This window comes from Thunnus albacares, chromosome 21 (assembly GCF_914725855.1).
Source record: "Thunnus albacares chromosome 21, fThuAlb1.1, whole genome shotgun sequence".
Lineage (NCBI taxonomy): Eukaryota > Metazoa > Chordata > Actinopteri > Scombriformes > Scombridae > Thunnus > Thunnus albacares.
In genome coordinates, this window is record NC_058126.1 from 27,081,154 (window position 1) to 27,097,908 (window position 16,755).

At 39.7% G+C, this 16,755-nt stretch overlaps 1 protein-coding gene across 2 annotated transcripts; it reads right to left on the reverse strand.

The window, feature by feature from the left end:
* Nucleotides 1–4,811: 4,811 nt before the first annotated feature.
* Nucleotides 4,812–16,575, reverse strand: steap2 (STEAP family member 2, metalloreductase). 2 transcript variants are annotated; one of them, XM_044340441.1, is made up of 7 exons: nt 15,990–16,575; nt 14,564–15,813; nt 13,979–14,430; nt 12,898–13,064; nt 9,374–9,901; nt 8,033–8,197; nt 4,812–6,213 (listed from the first exon to the last, which is right to left on the reverse strand). In XM_044340441.1, exons 3-7 carry the CDS (start codon nt 14,370–14,372, stop codon nt 5,920–5,922), a joined length of 1,548 nt encoding a protein of 515 aa, XP_044196376.1. In that variant the 5' UTR covers nt 14,373–14,430; nt 14,564–15,813; nt 15,990–16,575; the 3' UTR covers nt 4,812–5,919. The 2 variants fall into 2 exon arrangements, with proteins under 2 accessions (XP_044196376.1, XP_044196375.1); XM_044340440.1 differs by lacking the exon at nt 14,564–15,813.
* Between the last annotated feature and the right edge of the window lie 180 nt (nt 16,576–16,755).

Sequence of the window (16,755 nt, forward strand, 5' to 3'; positions counted from 1 at the left end):
TATTAGTGTTTTGCTTCTCAGCTCCTCCTCACATTGTGTTTACAGGTCAGCACACATTTACACCAACAGGCATTTTAGAGCTGCCAGTCAAACCAACACGGAGAACAGAGACTCCATATAGAAAGAGCCCAGCAGGCTCAACCCTCCTCACATCATGGTGACGGACAGTGAACACAATGACATCAACAGTGGGATATTTACAGAGTTACCTGTTATCCGAGGATTACTTTGCTGAGATTAGAGCCCCCTCTAATCTGGAAAAAGACTGACCAGCACCAAATTTCACTCAGCAAAGTTATCTAAAATAAGCTGCTTGTTGGAGCAGGCGTTGTATAGCAAATGACCATGCATGATAATCATATATGTTTAATTGTTAGACTTGTGCTGTAACACAGCCACCTGCTGGTCACTGCTAACTGACCTCTCAAGCTCTCTGAAATGATTTGAGAACTGAGACCAAGATCTCTTAACATTTATATGGCCACACAAGTTGATGACGTGTAGCTGTGATGTACCATGACACATTATCCTGAAGGCTCGCTACTTGCTGATTCAGTGCTTGAGGGGGCATTGTGGGTAGACATGACTGTGGTCCAACACTGAGGAGACGCTGCAGCCAGTACAGGAATCACACTGAGCCAACTCAGTGACTCTGTATACAGTACAAAGCTCCTCAGTTTGATTTCACTAAGAATGTTTTGACTGATAAATTAAAATTAAACATGTATTAACACATATAGAAATACTTTGCTCAGAACAATAATGTTTGTCTCATATGGTTTTTCCACAAAAAAAGTACAATTACCACTGTAAAATATTTAAAATGTCATCTCCTCAGTCTTCCTCTTTAAAAGTTCCAGAATCTATAAATATGCAAATACATTTCATTTCAGGAGTTTTCTTGCTGGATACTAGATGTCTCCTACTTCACTGTGAAGTCCATTCTCAGTGTTTGTGCGCTGGAGGCTTTAAGTTTCCACATCACACTTGTGTAAGTAGATTTTTGGACCAGGATTGACTTCCAATCTAGTCAAATCAAAATCATACTGAAATACTTCACATTGTACAAAAGGACAAAGAAAAGAAACCAGAACATACAGAACAGAATGAGAAGCCAATTGGGAGTAATGCTGTTCTCTCACCTCATACATGTGGGCGTACCGGGGCCAGTGATGAAACCTGTATCTTCTCCATTCTACCAGTATATGTAAAGAGCGAGGGAAACACAGAGTTGGAAACATATGCATTTTTGACAGCTTGATTAGAAGGCTGAACATAACAGGTCAAAAGACCAATATTCTTTCTCATCCCATGAATCAAGTGAAGCCTGTGAGCAGTCATCATATCTCAGGTCTGGGAATACCTAGCCTGGACAAAGACCATTTCATTCAACTATCTGATGTGTTCACACATAAGACCATGTCTGTTTCCCAGCTCAACATTCCCAGACAAGAAGACCTGACACCATGGCCATACTTGAAGGATATCAAGACTCATGAAATAGACTCCTGCATCCATTACGAAGATTTATCTGTTGACGAGGTCATGTTTCATTTTTAAGATCAGACAATGCAACAACTTAATGGAACAGAGTCAGGAGTCAGGACAAAATCCAGAGTGCTATGCTTCAGCAAGGGATGAAGTAGTACCTTCACCCCCCAGCAGGATCCCATCATGGCGGTGTTTGGGAGTGACTGATCTGCATGGTTGGAAATGTGCTGCGCTCTGTTCTTAAACAACAAGTTTTGGACGATGAAGAATGGCAAACTTTAATTTGTGAAGTTGAAGCAAATTTAAATGTTCGACCCATTACCAATACTTCTGATGATCCAATGGACCTGGAAGCACTCACACCAAACCATCGTCTTCTGTTGAAAACCAAGCCAATACCACCACCTGCATTCATTTTAAAAGAAGACTTGTACATCAAACACAGTGGAGACAAGTGCAATACATGGCACATCTCTTTTGGAAACAGTGGATACAAGAATTGCCTTGCCTCTATTACAAGAACAACAACAATGATCAAAGGTAAAAAGAAGCTTTACTCCAGGTGCTGCTGTGGTGGTTGATTCCACTGCACCGCAAGGCTGCTGGTTAATGGGCAGAATACTGGAGATTAAACCAAATGCACAAGGCTTTGTGCACATAGTTTGACTTCAGACAAACAGCAACATCGTGGAAAGACTGATAACTAAGATATATCTGCTCCAAGAAGCTGAAACCACACAATAGGGTTGTAGATGGAGGGTCATATGTGAAATGGTGGGCACATGTAGTGAGAGCACACACAGTTCTGACCAGACCAGGAACAGACCAGCTTCATCTGGTATGTTCATCTCTTTGTACAACTGCTTGCTACCTCAATAAACAACAAACTAAACCACAGATACTGACTGGAAAATCTATTGTATTGGGTCTGCATGAGATGTCATCCTTACCTATGTAGTGTACTAATGGCAACAGCAAAAAGGACACTGGAAAAGTTGAAAAAAATTGCCATTACAAGTTGTGATGTCAGATTTTTTTCCACTTCCCACTTTCAACAGATGAATGTGAAAACAAACTCTGCACGTACATCATTCTGTACAGTGAAGCTCAAACATCTAACTGTGAGACAAAAAGATTTTTGAGTGGAGGGGGAATTAAAAGACCATTTGGAAGACAGATTGTCTCAGTTTCATATATGAGAGAGGAGCATATGTAGGCCAGGGGAAATGTGTTTGTGTGTAAATTACGCACACACACACACACACACACACACACACACACACACACACACACAGAGAGAGAGAGAGAGAGAGAGAGAGAGAGAGAGAGAAGTGAAAGTGAAGCAGTGAAAGTGAAGTGAAAGTGCTGGCAGGTTTCATCACAGACAGCAGAGGTCACTGCTGCCTCAAGAATGTAAGCAGAACATTAGATGATAGGACAGCAGACATACATACAAATAGTAGACTAAATAATGTTTGTGTTTTCATTTTTGTATGTATTTTACAGTTTGTAGTTTTTATTTGGAGTTCGTGCTTTTTCTTTTCTTCTTTTCTCTTGTGTTGTTGTCTTCATGTATTATGGTGGTTATATCATCTGTAGCAGCCAATAATGTAAAAACTGCTAATAACGTAATAATATTTCCATTCTTAATGTAATGAAAGTTGATAATGTAGTAACTTACCCATAATATAATAAAATCTCTAAACCAATAACATAATAACTTTTTGCACATAATGTAATAAGTTATTACATTATTGGCTGGGATTAAGAAAAAATCATAAAAAATGTAATAACTGGAGCCAATAATGTAATAATATACTTGTATCACTTTATTTAAGTTTTATTTATTGGCTATAAAGTGTCCCACTTCCATAAACACACACACACACACACACACACACACACACACACACACACACACACACACACACCTACTCTCTCACTAGGAATCATGACTATATATTTGTCTGTGGTACTTGATGGTTAGACTTATCTCCAGCCCTGCCTGCTACTCCTTAACCATTTCACTCATCTCTTTTTCAAGTCAACTATTTCAACCACATTATTACAGATTAGAGTAGCTGTAATAGTGTGGTTGAAACAGTTAGCTTGAAAAAGTGATTTAAATATGTTTAATTAAAGATGAGATTTTTCATGAAAAGAGATGGTGATCTTTGTATTCGAGGACAAAGCATCTTCAAAGAGGTTTAGATTTCATATTATATGACATAAGAATAATTGTCTGTGTTTGCAAAGATGTGCTCGCACTTCATTTGTTACTCAAATGGTTAAGGAGTAGAAGGCAGGGCTGGAAATCAGCCTAACATCAAGTACCACAAACAAATATACAGTCATAATTCCTAGAAACTTGAATAAAGTGATATAAGTATATTATTACATTATCGGCTCCAGTAATTACATTTTATATTTTTTTAAACTCAGCTAATAATTTGATAACTTATTACATTATGTGCAAAAAGTTATTACATTATTGGTTTATAAATGTTATTACATTATGGGAAAGCTATTAAATGATCAACTTTAATTACATTAAGAATGGAAATATGTTATTGTCAGTTATTACTTTAACAGTAGTTATTACATTATTGGCTGCTCCATCATCATCTCTTAAAACTGGACCTTTTGTTTCTGACAATCATTTTTATTTTTTGTATTTTCTAAATCTGGTAGCATTTTTGTCATTTTCTCCATCAAATATCAGACTAAAAAGGACCAAACTGTCCTCATTACATTTACATATACTTTACATTAAGACAGCCAGGCAGCCATTGCTTTTGACACATCTCAGTACAGTCTGAGAATGAACCTGCAGATAGTTGAAACATGAGATCACAGTGAAAATCACTCTGAGCTTCTGCAATTAAAAGAACGGACTGATTTCAAACGTTTTGTATGTGTGGGCTGTCTTGAAGATACAACATTTGACTGATCGTGTTGAAAAGAACAGAATCAAACCACTATGAAACTTTATACCCACAGTGCTGATGTAATGTGTGCACATACATCTAATACACTGACAAGGATTTAAGCATAATGAGGTTGGCAAACTGATTTTGATGTGGTGTTATTTCACAGGTAAACCTCGATCATTACATCAGCTACTGTAGTTCTGCTCTCAGGTATGTTGCAACGTCACTAACAAGACTAGTGGTAACAGTTAATAAAAAATATGTGTTCAATTCTTAATCAAAGCCATCTCTCTTTGACTAGAGTGTGACAGATGGACACAACACTGAGCAGTACAGTCATACAAAGCAGAAACAACACAGGTAAACAGATACCAAAACACCTATTGGTTATCAGTTTGAAGTGGGACATTTTAATGATGAGAATGCTTTCAAACACTGGAGAAGATAATAGTAACAAGTAATATTCTGTAAACTGATAAATAAATGATTTATTCTGTACATATTTGACAATTCCATGTTATTTTGTGGGCTGTGAGAGGAACCACTGAAACAGAGTGAGAAAGTTCATTCTTCACCTTGGAATTAGTAGTTTAGTGATAATTTTTTTTTTAAAAAAAGCTAAATGCTCTCAACCACATAGCATGGTCTTCCAAAACTCATGAGATGTGGTCAAAAGCATCAAAAGGCAAAAATCGAAACAAACATCAAACAAACCAAACAAAAAACACTATTATAATTATTTATTGAGTAGATGTGTCAACCTATAAACTGAAATCCGTGATTAAAGTGGTGCTACAGTGACCTAGTATATTACGTTGATGGACTCACAAGAGACAGATTTTAAAAAAGAATGGTCAAAAATCCAATCAACAGAAGCCAATATATCCTTACAATGCCTAGAATAAGCACTGAATGCTGCAACTCAGCAGTGTCTTTTCATTAGATCCACCCTGCCCAGTGAACAACATGTCTTATAAACACCTGCCCACATTTTTGAAACACTAGATTTCCGTTCTAAATGTTGTCTGCACCCTCCTTGATATCACTCTGACATCATCAGGGTTATGTTCTCAGACTACACATTATACAGCTCCTTTCACAGGTTCAACTAGTTCAATTCCTGTTAAAAAAAAAAAGTTCAGTTCCTCCCTTAAAGTAATGACCAACAATTGGTGTCTCAGGGTAAAATATTGGTACAATATTGGGAGTATATTGGTAAGATACTGACAAGGGATGCATCTTCAGTTTTACAATTTAAATGGGAACACAACTGTGACATAAGAGTCATACAAGGTCATCTGAATAGTTACAACAGCTAATAAGGCGAAAAATACACAGTTCACACGTCTGCAAAACCTGTTCACAGTAACAAAATAAGAATAATACGCAGTTTCACGGAGAATCACATGAATAAATATTGTTCATTTGCTTCAATGAAACAGTTAACTGTATATGTGCAAATCCAAATAAAGGAGCAGACAGCTTTGTGCTGCAGTGATCACATGATGGTGACTCTCTCAGGTGAAACATGGGCAGCTGAGCCCACTGGCTCCAGGCGCTGACACCGGTACTGATTGCTGTCCATGCCCCGGCGGATCTGGTGGAGCTTGCGGGCCACACACGGGAGCAGCATCAGCACCTTCCCCAGTATGACACACACTGGCAGGGCTAGGGCTACGACAAAGCTAGGGGGCAGGTAGAAGCGGTAGGCCTCCTCCTCAAAGGCTCGTTTCCAGCCAAACAGCAGGCCGTGGAAAGTAGCGATGAGCAAGGCGATGTAGCCCAGAGTGGACTGGAGCAAAGAAAGAAAGACATGGTGGTACATAACATGCTCACTACTGCTGTGTATCATTCAGCAAAGAGAGTAAAGACAGCCTGCTCAGGAACGTGTGACACAGTCCACTCTCTGCAAACACATATCCTACACAGAGAGGTAGAGACTGCTACCATACCACATATGTATCAATGCCAGCAAGCTCCATAACACAAATGGTTAGCTTTAGCTTAGAGATTGTTCTGGTTTGGTGATGTAACTTTAAAAACGTTCAATGAGTCGTCGGCCTGACTCTTCTCCTACTGTACTGTAGTTACAAGGAAGTTGGTTTGTTGAAACTGACTCTTAATTTTTCATCAACTTTGGCTTGTAAAAATGTTTATGAATTTAATTTGATGTGGAAAACTGCAGTGACTAGTAAAATGTCAAGCTGTCTTCCAGTGTGAGTATTTTATGTGGAAAAATTGCAGTAATGCTTTAACAAGTATTGCAGATATTGGTTCAATATGTTGTTGATTGTTGCAATAAATCAGTAAGAGCATGAATTCCTGGAGAGAGTGATTAGATTTCATTGGAATAAGATATTGTCTGCTAAAAAATGAATGAGTTCCTGTATCACCTCAATAAACATGTTACTCTGCAACTGTAGGTTGAGATTATCCATCTTAGTTCACAGCAGATTGTACTATCTAGTGAACTGAATGTACCCAGTACATTGCCCTCAAGGTCTGAGGTGCTAGAGGGAGAAAGGCTACACTCACATCAGCTCACGCAGAAAAGATTCCTCATTATAATCCAGGAGTCAGACTCTGTATGAGATGTAGTTTTGAGGGGAGTGAATGCGTTATCATAACCATGCAATCACCCATAGATGTATGCTGTGGGGAGTGATGAGGTCAGAGCTATGACACCACACGTTAACGACACTGCTGTACTTCCACATCACATAGATAAACTCATGTGTGTGAGTTGGCTGACAAACTGTGAGTGGCTCTCAGACATATGATTGACTTTTTGTTTCTCTGCTTCTTATCTTCACTGTTTTCTTATTGTCTGATGTAAGAATACAGACTAGTGACAAATGAAAGGAAAAACTTGACCATGTCTCAGTTATATGAAGGCTACAATTTGAGCTCCATTTTTTTAACCTGTATTTGTTCACATTTATTCATTCAAATATTAGTCATACAAGGTGGTCTGAACAGTTACAGCAGCTAATAAGACACAAATACAAAGTTTTGCAAAACCTGTTCACAGTAACAAAATATGAATCATACACAGTTTCACTGAGAATCACATGGATAAATACTGTTCATTTGTTGTTTAAATGTTTTCATTAAAAATATGCTGAATTAGTTATTAACAGTTCCTGTTTGTTAGCTATGGGTGCTCAGACAACCATCAATGGATTCTTTTCATACTGACAAAAGCTTAAAAATGTGATGATTCTCAGGCAGGTTCTGGACATACAAGGAGCCTCTTTTTCTATGATTTCTACAGAGATTCATGGGTATTTCTTCATGATGCACATCAGCGATAATAATATCTTGGAAAGTATAAATCACACAGAAACATAAATATGTTTATCGTGTCTTTGTGTTCAGATTTGACTGACTTATGACCCTGAGAAAGTGTACAAATTTTGACACAATTTGTGGCATTTAAAGTACCTTCATTGCCTCAGTGAGCTGTGTGTCACAGTTACTGCTGCAGCTCCAACTACTGACCGTGTTGATAAGCAGCCAAATCAGCGGCCTCACAGATTGAAAACCTCTGGGTTATACTAAATGCAAAAGACAAACAAGGTTACATTTAAGCATATACAGTATGTTTGTACCTGTATGAAGCTGAACTCCCTCCAGTTGAGCGTGCTGTGGACAGACGGGATAGAGGTGATGGCCAAGAGGGAGAGGAGCCCGAGACTCATGATCCCAAAAGAAACATACATCTCCACCCTCCACACCTCCTCCTCGTTCCACGCATTCTCCACATTAGCATGGACCTGCCAGCACAGGGGATGTTCAAGATTCATCACGTTTATCATCTTTCACTTGTTTTTTTATGCATGGCAACCATTAACCTGCTAGAGAGGTAAAACTGCAGCTTGGCCCTTATTAACCTCCTGTTACCCATAATGCAATGTGCCGCAGTGGTCTATGCTGGAATACTACCTAGCACAAAATTGCAATAATGAATTTCCTAAAACTGTATTTTCTCTCTCTCTTCAAGAGAGAGCCTGATGTGTGAACGTAGACATGGTCCATACGTACACATGTCACAATGTCCATAATGATGTCAGCGTCTCTTGTATATGTATTTAGTATATAAAGGGCTGTGTATATTAGACTTTCTTTTCATAAATATACATAATTCAGTGGTTGAAAGAACATGTCAAAAGCTTGTACAGAGCAGTGCAGTTATGTATACTACCTTATAAAAACTAAGAAAAGAATTATTATTGTTGTCATTTTATTGGCTAGCAATAATGATTGATTATACTGAAAGATGGCCACAACTATTACAAGTGTTTTTTAACTTATCCAATCAGAACCTCATGTCTATTAAAAGCTTAAAGTCCCCCTCCACTCTAAAATGATTTCCAAACAAACTTCCAACAGTTGATGTTTGAGCTTCACTGTGCAGAATGACGCATGTGCAGCGTTTGTTTTCACCTTCATCTGCTCAAAGTAGAAAGATTCTCTGTGCTCACTGAAAATCTCATTTTAAGGGGTGTACCTCTGAGCTTGATTTGTGACATCACAACTAGTATGGAAGCCAATTGTGATCCAATATTCAGCTTACACAAGTGTGATGTGGAAACTTGAAGCCAGATTTATAGATTATGGAATTTTTAATGAGGGAGACAGAGTAGATGCCATTTTAAGGATTTTAACGTGGTAATTCTTTTTTTTTCTGGAAAAACCACATCAGACACACATATTGTTCCAAGCAGAGTATTTTTATATGTCTTAATACATGTCTGGAGGGGATCTTTAAAGGAACAGTATGGGGAAATAGGCCTATTTGCTTTCTTCCTATAATTATTCTTGATCTCTGGACAGAGCCAGGATAGTTTTTCCCCCCTGCTTTCAGTCTTTATGCTAAGCTATCTTAAACACTCCCTACTTAATGCACAGACATGAGTGGAGGGTCTGTGTGGACATGGTTCCCAACTGACCTGTTGGTAGGCAGTGTTGAGCAGCAGGTACCTCTCAGACCTCCTCATGGGCAGACAGAGGCTGTAGAGAACATGGACAGCAGCCAGGAAGAAGCTGAGGAGGCCCAGCTGCTTGCGGCTCTGCAGCCAGCCCTCCAGCCAGTGTGGGAAATGCCTGTACTTGGTGCCGTAGTAAAGCTGGTGGGCTGAAGCCAGTTGACCCGCCAGGTACACCAGAGCCAACAGGGTGATAGCAACAGTGGGCAATGTCCGGTTCACCAACTCTATGGGGATCTTGTAGAAGTCACTCTGCTTGTTTTTCACATATGGGTGGATGATATCCCGTACGAATGAGTAAGCGAAAAAGAAGATGGAGAGGGCCACGGCAGCTAGGACGGGGCCCTTCCAGCCAGGAAATAACTGTATAGGCAAGTTTTCAATGTCCTGTGAAGAAGACAGGGTGCCCATATCCACTGGCTGGAAGTTGAGTTGGCGGGCCAATTCCATAATCTGCTGACGGGCCTCAACAGAGTCACTGCAGATGAACACCTACACAGAGCCAGGAGTACAGAGGTTAAAGGTGCAGTGAAGACAAAGAAGGCGGAAGGAACAGACAGGGGAGGATGCCTGACAAAGCCAGATCTCAACTATAATAACAGCCCCAGACTTCCACCTTGACTGGCCAACCACAGTCAGCTTACAGATACAGCCCCTGGAACACACTTCATTCTCTAAAAACAATACATACATATATATCTATATATTATATATAAAAAATAAAATTGACAAGTTGATCTGTATTATTGTTTCAAACTGGTGATCTACTAAATTGGGTTTTAGGAAATGTCTCAGCAAGTAAAGACTTATAGTCGGTTTCAAGGGACCAAGTTAGATATTAAACCTCACTTCTAATACTGTGTGAATGCCAGTATGACTTTGTTTCATTTTTATCTGAATACATCAGTGTGTTTCAGAGTCAGTAGTGTTGATGTAGTTTACAGTGAGAGGGAAAAATCTGATTCTATTATCTAACCGACCTTATTTGGTCATTCGTCTGATATTATTGATATAACAACTGTAACTTGAGGTATACTGTGTTATTTTGTGAAATGTAGTTTCAACTCTTCCCAGGTTACATGATTATTAAACAGCACTGGGATCAAGTGTCAGGTCAGCTGTGTCAAGCTAATTCCATATCACCTCACTTTTTTATTCAGGGAGAGCCCAGCTCTCTTTTGCAGGAACATTCTGACCACACAATGTGTAACACACATTCACACCTAGAAGCTGCCCAGTATAACCACAGTCTGACCTGCTGGCCACTGAGCAGCTCCACTGAAGCAGCTGGAGTTAAGGGCCTTGCTCAAGGGCATCCAAGTGGTGCTAATGAGGGAGGAGCAAGCGCTCACTTCCCTGCCCACATTTATCCTGCTGGTCCTGGCAACCGTTGACGAGCCCTCTTCTCTAACCTTTGGGCCACTACTGCCCTCGTCTATGAGCTGTGGGCAGTTTAACCAACTGTTTCCTCCTCAGATTGTTTCATTTCAGTGGGACATATTGGTCAAATTTTTTTTTAATTATAATAAATTTTCATTACGCAAACAACAAAATAACATCTACTAACAAACTCACAAACATACACACCTCACGTTCAACACCCACAAAAAGCCAGACTAGATACAGAAAAATACAACAATGTTTCAGCCTGTCATTAAAGGAAAAGCATGTGGTGAAGAATAGCAAAACGGGATATCACACAGCAGGGGCAGTTCCCTAAACCATCCAGAGAAACAAGGAGTGCTGGTAGCCTTCCATTCCTTGAGAATTATAAATATACCAAACATCAGGTCTGCTGTATGGTATGTGGCTGTGAGAAGCTTGAGAACAGCCAAACAAGGCAATGAGTGCATCAGATTCAATCTGTAAATCATACATTTTACAATAATGATATCCTGCCAAAAAGAGACAATCTTAGGACAAAACCAGAAATGATGACCTGGAGTACCTTTTAGAAGTTATATCTGTCACAAATATCAGATACATGCAGAAATCTTTTCTTTTGAATAATGTAATCTATGCATGAACCTATCATTAATTGAACCTAAATGGATCCTCTCAACAGTCACATTAGAAAATGGTAACACAAATTTTGAAATGTTTAGAATCAGGATGTTGTTTCATTTAAGAATAAAAAGAGTGTTCCTTGGGAGAGTTTTCACATTTTTTGAAATTATTTTAACAAAATGTCTGACAGCTCCATATAAGATGCAAAGTGATTATTTATACAGGTCTGTATTTTTAACCTGGGGCGAGCAGGTTGAAGCCCTGGCTTTTGACTTGCAGGGAGCATTTCTACATATGTTAACCTCAACGTTTGGAACTGTGACCATGTTTAACATAGATATCTGACATCATTACTGTATATAAATAACAGAAAATTACAAAAAGCATGTATATGTTCCCTTTAAGAGTCCTGAAGAAATAAAACTCTTTCACAAGAAAAAGCAAAGATTTGAAAAAAGGAAGACAATTTTGTGGAACTGAAATGCAGCCTATTCAGATTTCTCTTGTGTCCCCTCAAAGGCCCCTGAAAAAAACCACTGATCTAATGAATGCATGGAACTTTAACCTTGACTTGAAGGGGTGGCTGTCGCTCAGGAGGTAGAGCGGGTCGTCCACTAATCAGATCAGCGGTTCGATTCCCGGCTCCTCCAGTTCGCATGTCGATGTGTCCTTGAGCAAGACATTTAACCCCTAATTGCTCCTGATGGCTGTGCCATCAGTGTGAGAATGTGTGTGAATGATTCCTCTGATGGGCAGGTTGGGACCTGTACCCATTCAGTGTATGAATGTGTGTGAATGGGTGAATGTGATTTGTAGTGTAAAAGCGCTTTGAGTGGTTGGAAGACTAGAAAGGCACTATACAAGTACAGTCCATTTACCATTTGAACTTGTATTAATACCAAACACTGCAATACTCATAATGTCTTGTGAGGGCAATCAGGGAATATTCATGTAATGTTTTAGTTGACCTAACCTGTTCAAATGCACTAGCACTAGTTGAGTCCTGAATAATCATTCCTGCTGTAATATTACTGCTACTAAGCTTTCTCCATGAAACCCATCTTTAAGCTTTTGATGTTAGGTTTAAGAAGCTTCTTAATGGCAGGACTGAAGTCATAATTTTATAATCCAAACCACTGCTAAGGAGAGCTGACTGGTTGGGTGATTATTTCAGGAGAGAAAAATCCTCATCAGTCAGTCAGAGATGCTCTATTATTGTGTGGGAATTAATTTGCTCTGGCTGTGGAGGCTCACAGGCCTTTTTATAATCCCTGCTAAAATTATAAGACAGTGAATGTGTCAGAGATGTGACAGACACACAGACTGAACAGTCAATGCCACAGTGTTAGCTGTACCAGAAAACACAGGTGATGATGTCTACTTAAGATGAACAGAGTGATTTAATCTAAGTGGCAACATTTGACTGTAAATCTTCAGAAAAAGCTATGAAATGGACTTTGAGTTGATTGTTTTGTTTGCACCTGCGTGCTGGCGTCTTTGGGGCAGGTCTGCTGCATGGCCCAGGCTGAGATGACGTTGAATCCTTTCACCACAATAGAGTCTGGCAGCAGTGAAGCCAGATACTCAGCGTTAGACTCTGGATACTGGTTCACCCTTCTGTTGTTGCTCACATCCACCAGGATCTTCCCTGCACAACGACAAGCCAAACTCACATGACTTCTGTGGTAAAAACATTATTAATATACTGAGCAATATTCTAATATGGACCAACAACAATTTTTCAAGGACTATATGGTAGAAATGATGAGTTACTGGAGAACAGACTGGAAGATACTATATTAAAGTCTCCCTCCACTCAAAAATGTGTTTTTCTTCTTGTTCCTACAGTTGAATGTTTGACTCATTCATTACTATTGACTATCTATCTATCTATCTATCTATCTATCTATCTATCTATCTTTTTTCTAAAGACAACTAGTTTGCCTTATCTTTAATTCATGTTAAATCAGTAGCATCACTTAAGAGAGTATTATACAGTAATTATGCATTGTCACCACTAAATCAGAATATAAATTAAGTATTTGTAAATGAATGAATAGATGAATGTTGCTGCTGTTGGTAAAGCTTATTGCAGAGAGCACATAGTAACAGTTAGAGGCAACCTAATGATCAACATGGTATAAGCTCCTTTCCCATCTGGATTTTGGCAACTAGACAGTAAGATGACAGTGTTTACATTGAGAAATCAAAAAAACTGATACTGAAAACTGAAAACTGTGGATAATAAAACATAATTTTGAAAAGTGAGGTGAACATGTACCCCCATCTCTGCAGGAAATGATGCTGTTGCTCTACACTACTGTTATCAGGGTGCCTTCCAGACTACTAGTCTGCACCGTCTCTGCCTTTTAATGGACCATATCATCTGTGTTCTTGCATGTGTTCATCCCTTTTATACAAAACACATATACTTTATACACCTGTCATACCAAATCATACCAACCAGTCCTTCACTCAGTCAGCCATTGGTTTCCTTCATTTTGTACACTATAAAATCAACAGTAAGTGTTCTATTATCAGTGTGTGTGTGTTGTTATCTACCTTCCAGTAAATGCTTGAGGTCCCACAATACAGAGTAATGCTCTCGGCGGATGGCTAAGAACACAATGCCGGCCTTCCCTACAGCATCCTCGTGGTGTGTCACATCCACCACGTGGGGGAAGGACTGGGCTGCCAGTTTGGGATGTCGGCTGCCCACCACCACATGGAAGCCACAGCGCAACAGGCGGATGGTCAGGCACTTGGAGAAGTCACCTGAGCCCAGGATGGCCACTGTGGGCTGGGCTGGCAGACAGGTGGTCCCAGCGTCTCCAGCTACACCGTTTTTCATGCTGTTGGGCAGGAAACAGGCCTGGCCCTGGTGGAGGAGGTGGGAGGAGGATGCTGTGAGGAACACAGGGCTCCTGCTGCTGCCCATCATAGAGATGGAGTCCATCCTTCCTCCCTGTCGCTTCTTCTTCTGTGGTTTTCTGTTTAGGAGGATTTCAGTGGGTCTAAGGGGAGAAGAATTCATTTAATTAGTTTTTGGGGAATTTATTCTTGAGCTGCTACATATAAAAAAAAGGTAGAATAACTACGCATCATCATGACATTAGGTGTTCGCTAATGAGAAAGATGACATCAAACCTTTCAGTGATGAGCTCTGCACATGCTCAGATTTGATGCCTTCCACCTACACTCAAAGTCTGAATTCACACTTTTACATCAGGATAACTGTCACAAATAAAAAGCAACTGCATTCCACATAAACAGACAGAGTCTGGTTTTGCTGTTGAAAGGCCAGATGAAGATCAGTTTACTCCTAGTGAGGAGTCGACAACTACACAGCCTGTGTAAACAGCTGAATAATGTCTTCTGTGGCTGGAGGAGCTTTGTCAAGTCTGAAAATAAACCCTGATGATGTCATTGTGATGGCATCAGGGTTATCTCAGCTTGGGCTTTAAGACACAGAAACTGAAACTGAGGGTGGGGAGTTTGACAGCTGTTGGCATTTACCAGACAGCAGGTCCAGTGATGCTATACTGGCTGCATTATGGGACATGTAGGATCCCATGTTTTTGGAGCTTGACTCATACTGTCTTGACTAAAAGTCAGGATGTCTCTGCCTCTGCTGCTTCAGTTTGACTAATGTTCACCTCTGCTTGAGTTAATGCTTATAGTGTTATTAATATGAACTTATAAACATTTAATTAATAACTAATAATGGCCTGACTTGATTAATAACTCAACAGCAATTATTTTTCACGACCCAATTTTCTTTCATAGCTTATAACCGATTTATGATGAAAACAATTTATTAACTGTTAATAAAGCCATTAGTTACAACTTATACTACAGTGACTTATTATAAAGTGATGCTGAAACAGTCAGCTGTGTTTGACTACAGTAAATTGCAATTAGGATTTTGGTGTGGATGTAGGTCCAACAGTGAATGCTTTAAAATTAAATGACCAGAGTAAAGATGCTTTTCTGAAGCTTTTTCCTGAAAAAGACAGTTTACCTGTTAGCAGGTGAATTGTATAGGCTACCAACTGATGCTATATTTGAACTTGTCAGTATGTTTACGGACAGATGCTGTGCTGCTAAAGGCCCAGTGTTGCTCTTCAGTTCACAACACTGTGATATTCTGATTAGTTTTACGCACTGTCAGTTATTATAGAACAACACATAACGACAGGCTCTCTTGCCAATTGTTTTTCTTGCTCAGTTACTGTATGGATTCGTGCGTGTGTGCCTTTATGTGCGGAGGGGTCAGGACGGCGGGGGTCGTTGCGTTGTCCTGTACGTTGCTCTCCATCGGACGGCACTGGGCTGGTTTCAGCCGATGAGAGGACATCGTCCTCCGGGAGAAGCTGCGTCTTCTTATGACCTTCTGTCTGCAGAGACAGTGAAGGACGCGGCCGTGTGAGCGCAATGTGCACCTGTAGCGCTGCAGCACCGCCGCCGCTGCGCTGCCATGCAGCACACACACTGCACGGCAAGCTGAAGACAACACACACACACGACTGAGAGATAAACGTCCACAGTCAGACCTGACACACTGGTTACCCACCTGTCATCGAGCTTCTCAGGGATGCTGCTGTGAACGCAGAGATTCAGACCAGCTGCTAGCTGCCCATCCTGCTCTGCTGCTGCTCAGCCTCCGCTCTGAACACATGCTGTGTTCACTGACTGTGGCAAAGATCGTACACACCAACTTCGAAAATATCTTGCATTGTTTTTTGAGGGACTAAGAGCAGTGACGTTTGTTCTTATCGATGGAACTTACATATACATTTTTAACAAAGAGAGCACAAAAGTACCCAGTTTAAACCTCTGAAAGACATGTTCAACACCCCTTGACATCAAGAACCACTGTATATTGTGTATTTGGCTTATATTGACATATATGTAAGTAAATGACCATTTGCATTGAAAAGATGTTCATTCCAGTCCATTCACCTATATGTGTAGAACTGAGACGTACTGTTGTGTTGAATACTCCTGTTAATGTAGATTATACTGTGGGAAAATATGTTTATAAGCCAATTATCCTTTACATAGTGACTGATCACCAAACAAACTATTGATCTTTCCAGTTTAGTTAATGTTTGTAACTGTGAATTTACAGTCACACACAAAACAGAACCAACAACATTTTTGACTTGTACTCTGTCATTAAATCCAAAACAAAACAGCATACAATACAATATGATATATAATATATATACAATATATAATACAATATGATATATATAATATATATAAATATAATACAAGCCAAAAGTGTGGATACACTTTCTCATTCAAGGGAATGGGGAGGTGTGTCCAAACTTTTG

Excerpts from the sequence above, each read along its gene's own strand:
- steap2 (XM_044340440.1), bottom strand. The coding sequence starts at position 14,372 with ATGGACTCCATCTCTATGATGGGCAGCAGCAGGAGCCCTGTGTTCCTC. Across the intron at positions 13,065-13,978 it reads CCTCAAGCATTTACTGGAAG|GGAAGATCCTGGTGGATGTG; the intron begins GTAGATAACAAC and ends GTCGTTGTGCAG. Across the intron at positions 6,214-8,032 it reads GGGAGTTCAGCTTCATACAG|TCCACTCTGGGCTACATCGC; the intron begins GTACAAACATAC and ends TCTTTGCTCCAG.